This window comes from Nicotiana tomentosiformis, chromosome 2 (genome assembly GCF_000390325.3).
Source record: "Nicotiana tomentosiformis chromosome 2, ASM39032v3, whole genome shotgun sequence".
Taxonomy (NCBI): Eukaryota; Viridiplantae; Streptophyta; class Magnoliopsida; order Solanales; family Solanaceae; genus Nicotiana; species Nicotiana tomentosiformis.
In genome coordinates, this window is record NC_090813.1 from 127,870,043 (window position 1) to 127,878,583 (window position 8,541).

At 44.5% G+C, this 8,541-nt stretch overlaps 1 protein-coding gene across 1 annotated transcript; it reads right to left on the reverse strand.

Moving 5' to 3' along the window:
- Positions 1–353: 353 nt before the first annotated feature.
- LOC138905589 (uncharacterized) lies at positions 354–3,455 on the reverse strand. Its single transcript, XM_070194109.1, has 4 exons — positions 3,201–3,455; positions 2,054–2,250; positions 1,750–1,853; positions 354–898 (listed from the first exon to the last, which is right to left on the reverse strand). Exons 1-4 carry the CDS (start codon positions 3,453–3,455, stop codon positions 354–356), a joined length of 1,101 nt encoding a protein of 366 aa, XP_070050210.1.
- Between the last annotated feature and the right edge of the window lie 5,086 nt (positions 3,456–8,541).

Genomic DNA, 8,541 nt, shown 5'->3' on the forward strand with positions numbered 1-8,541 from the left:
AACCAAATTTAAAGAACTTTAAAACCTTCAATAAACCAACTTTCAACTTTAAGCGCCGAAACGCTCCCGGGTCACCCAAAACCCGATCCGAACGCACGCCCAAGTCCAAAATCATCATACGAACCTATTGGGACCATCAAATCCTGGTTCCGAGGTCGTTTACTAAAAATATATACTCAAGTCAAACTTAACCTTTTTAAGCCAATATTAAGGAACTAAGTGTTCCGATTTCAACCCGAACCCTTCCAAACCCAAACTAACCATCCCCGCAAGTCATAAAATAGTAAAAGCACATACGAGGAGTGTTATTTAGGGGAAAAAGGATCTAGAAAGCAAAACGACTGGTCGGGTCATTACATTCTCCACCTCTTAAATAAACGTTCATCCTCTAACGAATCTAGAATCGTACCTGGAGTGCCGAATAAATGTGGATATCTGCTCTGCATGTCCTCCTCGATCTCCCAAGTCACCTCCTCGACTGGTTGACCCCTCCATCGAACCTTTACCACATAAATCTTCTTGGATATCAACTGGTGAACCTGCCAGTCAACAATGGCAACTGGCTCCTCCTCAAAACCCAAGCTCTCATCTAGCTGAATCGTGCTGAAGTCTAACACATGCGACCTGTCGGCATGATACCTCCGGAGCATAGACACGTGGAAAATAGGATGAACTACAGATAGACTAGGAGGAAAAGCAAGCTCATAAGCAACGTCCCCAACTCGTCTCAATAGCTCAAATGGACCTATGAACCTTGGGCTCAACTTGCCCTTCTTCCTGAACCTCATAATTCCCATCATCAGTGAAACTTTCAAGAGAACCTTCTCGCCCACCATAAATGATAAATCAAGAGCCTTCTGAACTGTGCTGTGTGAAGTCGCTCCTAAATCAACTTTACCTTTTCCAAGGCATCGTTCACTAAATCAGTGCCATATAACTTAGCCTCGTCGGGCTCAAACAATCCGATGGGCGAGCGACATCACTGACCATATAAAGCCTCAAATGGAGCCATCTCGATGCTGGAATGATAACTGTTGTTTAAGCAAACTCGGCCAAAGGCAAGAATTGATCCCCACTACCCTCCGAAGTCAATCGCACATGCTCTGAGCATGTTCTCCAGGATCTGAACCGTCCGCTCTGACTGTCCGTCGGTCTGCAGATGAAAGGCTATGGTGAGCTCTACCCGGGTCCCCAAACTCAAGCTGTACGGCCCTCTAGAAATGCAAAGTAAACTGGGGGCCTCTATCGGATATGATGGAAACAGGCATACCATACAACCAAACAATCTTCTAAATGTAAATCTGAGCCAATCTCTTTGAAGAATACGTGGTAACAACCGGAATGAAGTGTGCACAACCTATAGACAATGACCCAAACTGCATTAAACTTCCCCAAGGTCCGCGGCAACCCAACTATGACATCCATGGTAATGCGCTCTCATTTCCACTCAGGTATAACCATCTGCTAGAGTAGGTCACCTGGCCTCTGATGCTCGTACATAACCTGCTGGCAATTTATACTTCTCGCCACTTACTCGACTATGTCCTTCTTCATCTGCCGCCACCAATAATGCTACCTAAGGTCGCGATACATCTTCGTAGCACCTGGGTGAATAGAATAACGAGAAGTGTGTGCCTCCTCTTGAATCATTTCCCTCAATCCATCAACATTAGGGACACATAGATGACCCTGGAGTTACAGAACACCATCCTCACCGATAGTAACCTCCTAGGCACCACCCCGTAGTACCGTCTCTCTGAGAACCAATAAATGCAGATTGTCGTACTGTCAAGCCTTGATCTTCTGGAATAGTGAAGATTGGGCGATGACGCATGCAAGAACTTGGCTGGGCTCTGAAATATCCAATCTCACAAGTCTGTTAGCCAAGGAATGAATGTCTAAAGCTAATGGCCTCTCCTCTGCTAAAATGAATGCCAAACTACCCATACTCTCCGCCTTTCTACTCAAGGCATCCGAAACCACATTTGCCTTTCTTGGATGATAAAGGATGGTAAAATCATATTCATTTAGTAACTCAAGCCACATGCACTACCTTAAATTGAAATCCCTCTGTTTGAACAAATGCTGCAAGCTGCGATGATCAATGTAAACCTCACAGGACACCCCATAAAGATAACGCCTCCAGATCTTAAGAGCATGAACAATCGTGGCCAACTCCAAATCATGAACCTGGTAATTCTTTTTGTGGGGCTTCAGCTGTCGTGAAGCATATACAATAACTCTCCCCTCCTGCATCAATACACAACCCAAACCAATGTGTGAAGCGACGCAATACACAATATACATCCTGAAACCGGAAGGAAACACTAACACCGGTGCTGAAGTCAATGCTGTCTTGAGCTTCTGAAAGCTCACCTCATACTCATCGGACAATCAGAATGGAGCACCCTTTTGGGTCAATCTAGTCAAAGGTGCTGCAATAGATGAGAAGCCCTCTACAAACTATCAATAATAACGTGTTAACCCCAAGAAGCTCCTAATCTCAGTCGCCGTGCTAGGATGAGACCAACTCTGAACTGCCTCGATCTTCTTGGGATCTACCTTAATACTCTCGCCTGATACAACATGCCCCAAGAATGCCACCAAATCCAACTAGAAATCATACTTGGAGAGCTTAGCATATAGCTTCTGTTCTCGCAAGGTCTGAAGCACTACTCTCAAATGCTGCTCGTGCTCCTCCATGCTACGTGAGTAGATCAAAATGTCATCAATGAAGACAATGGAAAACGAATCAATATATGGCCTGAACACCCGATTCATCAAATCTATAAATGCCGCCGGGGCATTGGTCAAACCGAAGGACATCACTAGAAACGCATAATGGCCATATCTAGTCCGGAAATCCGTCTTCAGAACATCTGAATCCTGAATCTTAAACTGATGGTACCCTGATCTCAAGTTGATCTTAGAGAACACCCTGGCACCGTGCAACTGGTCAAATAAATCATTAATACGCGGCAACTGTTACTTATTCTTAATGGTAAATTTGTTCAACTGGCGGTAATCAATGCACATCCGCATAGTCCCATCTTTCATCTTCACAAATAACACCGGTGCACCCTAAGGCGACACATTCGGTTTGACGAACACCTTTGCTAGCAACTCCTCAAGTTGTTCTTTCAACTCCTTCAACTCTTTCGGAGCCATGCATTACGTTGGGATAGAGACAGGCTGGGTACTAGAGCCAAATCAATACAGAAATTGATATCACGATCTGGTGGCATGCCTGGAAGATCGAAAGGAAACACAACGGAGAACTCCCAGACCACGGGCACTAAATCAATTGCCGGAGTCTCTACAGTAGTATCCCAAACATGAGCTAGATAAGCCAAACAACCCTTCTCGGCCATATGTCGAGCCTTCAGAAAAGAAATAACCCGGCTAGATGCACTAACAGATGAACCTTTCCACTCCAATCTAGGAAGCTCTGGCATCACCAAGGTAACAGTCTTGGCATGGCAATCAAGGATGGCGTGATATGGGGACAAACAATCCATGCCCAGGATGACCTAAAAGTCGGTCATATCAAGCAACAAAAGATCTGATCTAGTCTCATAACCACAGAAAGTGACAATACAGGACCAATAGACCAAATCCACAACAACAAAATCGCCCACTGGAGTGGACACATAAAAAGAAGTACCCAAGGACTCACGAGGAACACACAAGAAATGAGCAAACAGAGATGAAACATATGAATATGTAGACCCCGGATTGAATAGTACTGAAGCATCCCTACCACAGACAGAAATAATACCCTATGATCACGGCATCTGAGGCCACTGCATCTGATCTAACTGGAAAGGCATAGAACCTAGATGGAGAGCCACCTGACTGGCCTCCACCTGACTGCCCTCCACCTCTAGGATGACCCCGACCCACCTGCCCTCCACCTTTGGCGACCGGACGACTAGTGGGGAAACTAGTGCTAAAATCATAGGCTGCGGACCCTGTTCCACTGCCTTGCCCCGAAGTCTGGGGCAGAACTTCTGCATATGACTAAAATCCCCGCACTCGAAACAACCTCTCGGTACAATGGACTACTGACCTGAAGTCTGACCCTGATGTCCTAAATACCCACTGGAGGAACCCTGAATAGCTGATAGGCGGTAGGAACTCTCTAGCATGATAAAATAAGTTCACACCCCGAGGAGGCGACAATGCTGGATATGTGGGCCTGCTAGATTGACCCCTCACAAACTGACCTCTGCCCCCAGCCGGGGCACTTTTGACCTCTCCAGAATATCGAAACCGCCTATCCCTCATCGCCTGCTCTCGGCTATACTGACATACACCCTCGATCATACTAGCTATCTTCACAACTAGCTCGTAAGAAGTCCCCATCTCAACCTTTCGGGCCATAGTTGCCTGAATACCAGAGTGCAAACCTGCAACAAACCTCTGAATTCTCTCTGCGTCGGTAGGAAGTATCATAAGTTAATGGCGAGACAACTCAGAGAATTTCGCCTCATAGTCGGTCACCGACTTCTGACCTTGCTAAAGCCGCTAGAACTGAAACTGCAACTCTTCCCTCTGAGATGGCGGAATATACCTATCCAGAAAAATATGTGTGAACCGGTCCCAAGTCAAGGGAGGAGAATCTGTTGGTCTGCCGAGAAGATATGACTGCCACCACCTACGGGCCCTGCCCTCCAGCTGGAAGGTGGTAAAGTCTACCCCGTGGGACTCAAATATCCTCATGTTGTGCAGTCTATCCCTGCACCGATTAATAAAGTCCTGGGGGTCCTCATGTCGCTCACCTCCGAAGATAGGAGGGTGTAGTTTGGTCCATCTATCCAATAGCTTCTGCGGTCGACGACCGCAACCGGTCTGGGCTCAGGTATAACTGCTGCAACTGGAAGGGCCCCACCACGGGTAGTGCACCCAGGGTCTGATATATGGCAGCTGCATGCCCAAGAGCCTGAGCCCTAAGGGTCTATGCTCCACCTCCCGCCTGAGATGTGGCTGGGTCCACTGGAAATAAACTAGCATGAGTCATAGAATCCATGAACCGCAGCATATGGCCCATGACCTCCTGGAATCCCGGTGCAGACGTGAAATCCACCGGGGGGCTGGCTTGGTTGCAGGCACCTCGCCATGCTCCTCAATAATAAGATCCTCTAATGGATCCACTGGTGGCATAACTTGAGGAACTCTAGGACGTTTTCGTCCTTTACCATGAGCTGGATCCCTCCCTCAGCCTCTGCCCCGGCCTCTAGAAACAGGGAGAGCAGCCCCTCCGTGATCAGGTACATCTGTCGTGCGCATACTCACCATCTGTGAGTGAATAAGAGAAAGATACTTAGCACAACATCAAATGCATGATAGGAGATGAAGAAAGTGTAGTTTTAACACCCTATCGGCTCTCGAAGATAAGTACGGGAATTTTTGCACCGATTCGGAATACTCTATTAGGCCTGCTCATAACTTGTGAGACCTACATGAACCTAGTGCTCTGATACCATGTTGTCATAGCCCAATTTCTCCTATAGGCCGTGATCGCATTCAACGGCGCTGCTAGGCAAGCCAACGATAAACTAATCCATGTTATTTCTCTTTTTAATAAGTTTCCAAGTAATTAAATTCCATTTATTAAGAAATTAAGGAGTAGAAAATTTAATAAATAAAACGAAGACAACTGAGTGGCAATCATAGTGATATAAGTACTCCAAAACAATAAAGTCTACTAGTATGTGTTCCAAGACCCGGTGTCACAAGTGTATGAGCAAATAGTAGATTATACAAAACTCTAACTACTGTCTAAAATATAAATAGACAGAAAATAAGTGCAAAAGAGAGACTCTAAGTGCTGCAGGATGACTCAGGAAGAAGATCATCACTAGGCCTCGCGGTAATGGGGGTGCACGCCGATATGACCGCCAGATGCACCTGCCTCATATCATGCACGATTAGTGCTGAAGTGTAGCGTGAGTACATAAACAACATGTACCCATTAAGTATCTAGTCTTACCTCGAAGAAGTAGTGACGGGGGATCGACATCGACACTTAGTATGGGTTGACAATAAAGATACAAAAGTGCTAAATGAGCATGGTTTATGTAAATAATAATAATATTTCTATAACAAGCAGGAAATAAATAATGCTTTCACAAATGGTAAATCCCAAGTCAGTTTCTGTCATATATAATTTTAACCTCTCAGGCCATAAAATAATATCAAATATAATTAAGCTCTGAGTATTATCATGTACGATTATGCCGAGGTCGTACGGCCCGATCCAGAATAATGTGTACACTGCCGAGGGTCGAGCGGCACGAACCATATATGCATCTATTCTACTGCTGAGGCGTTCAGCCCGCTCCACAAGAAGAGAGGATACTTTATGAACAACCGATTTAAAAGCTTATTCAAGGCTAATGTACAAAGAAACACAATTTTTATTAACGATCAAGTAACCCGCCAAAACTCGGGTAAGTGGAACTCGGTCTTTTACAATTTCCCCTATCAAGTCCAATATAATTTAGGCACTTTAATTAATAAATAGGGTGCAAGCATTACAAGTAATTCATGATTTTGGTCCTAAACTACCCGGACATAAGCATAATTAGTAGCTACGTATGGACTCTCGTCACCTCGTGCGTACGTAGCCCCCACAGTTAAAAGCAAATAGTAATTTAAATCACCTATGGGGTAAATTCCCTCTTACAAGGTTAGACAAGAGACTTACCTCGTCTCAAAGCTCACTTTAAACCTCAACTTGGTGCTGAACAATCCGAAACTAGTCAAATGTTATATATATTAATCAATACATGTTCGAAAGTTCATAATCTAATTATTAGAGTAATTACCCAACCCCAATTGGAAGATTAATAAAATTTACCCCCAGGCCCACGTGCCCGGATTCCGAAAATGTTTGAAGATAATTGTTACCCATAATCTTATGAACTCAAATATATAATTTTCATCCCATTCCATAATCATTTTTCGTGGTTAAATTCTATTTTTATCAAAACCTAGGTATTTCATCTAAACCCAAAATTTTCACAATTTTACATGTTAAAATCTACCCATAATCTATGCATTTAACTTACATTGGGTAGGAATTACTTACCTTCAATAGATAGGTAAAAATCCCTCTTCAAAGAGCTCAAAATTCGACCAACAAGTGAGAGAAATGAAGAAATGAGCCTAAATCTCAACTTAAATGCAACCCTTTTGCCCAGCAGTATTTTCGCACCTGCGGGAGGACCTCCGCTTCTGCAGTCAAGTGTTCGCTTCTGCGTAACATGCTCGACCACTAGCCCATCGCATCTACGACCAAGTCTCGCATATGCGAGCCTGCTTCTACGGCTTGCCTCGCGCATCTGCGACCATGGCCGGGCTGCCCCCTCCGCAACTGCAGACCCCTCCACCGCACAAGCAAGTTCGCTTCTACGAAGCCCGCTGACCCCTCCTCTTTCTGCTTCTGCAAGCAAGGCGTCGCATCTGCGGTGCCTCTTCTGCGGCCCTTCCACCGCAAGTGCGAACGCACAAGATGACAGGCACCCGTAACTCCTCTCCAAAGAGCAAACAAGCCCCATCGACCAAACATACCAACAAGTTCGTAAGCATAAAATGGACTCGCTCGCACTCTTGGAACGCAGAAAACAACATCAAAACTAAAGATCACAACCCAAAACCAAATAGATTCAACTTATGAATTTCAAATTCTTCCAACTTACTACGAACACGCCGAATCATACTTAAACTTCTCGGAATGACACCAACTTTTGCATGCAAGTCTTAAATCACCACACGGAGCTATCCCTGGGCTCAGAATCCCAAACGGACCTCGATAACAACAAAACCTACTCCAAACCAAATTTAAAGAACTTCAAAACCTTTAATAAACCATCTTTCAACTTAAAGCACTAAAATGCTCCCCGGTCACCCAAAACCCGATACAAACACATACCCAAGTCCAAAATCATCATACGAACCTATTGGGACCCTCAAATTCCGGTTCCGAGGTCGTTTACTAAAAATGTTGACTCAAGTCAAACTTAACCCTTTTAATCCAATATTAAGGAACTAAGTATTCCGATTTCAACCCGAACCCTTACAAACACGAACTAACCATCCCCGCAAGTCATAAAACAGTAAAAACACATACGAGGAGTCTTATTTAGGCACACAACTAAATTTCCAAACCGCTGAAAATACAAACCTCAAGTCGTGATCTAAACCGCCATGACTCTTCCAGAATCCATTTACACCACAAGTCCATTTGAATGAAATACCTCCCAAATCAATCAAGTTATGGTAGTTGTCAAGCCCACACGTACAACCACAAACCATATGTATAACTTCACAAGACAAAGGAACTGATCATTGCCACAATCACACTGATTCAACAATTACTAACCGAACCAACTTCTTCCAATTCACTCTTGACTTTCCTTAGAAATAATAGTAGCTCCATTCAAGAATCATAACGAAAATCAACAACACACCTCCCGAGTGACCCACTTCACGAGACCACATCATCTCAATACCCATGTACCATCTCAGACATTCCTC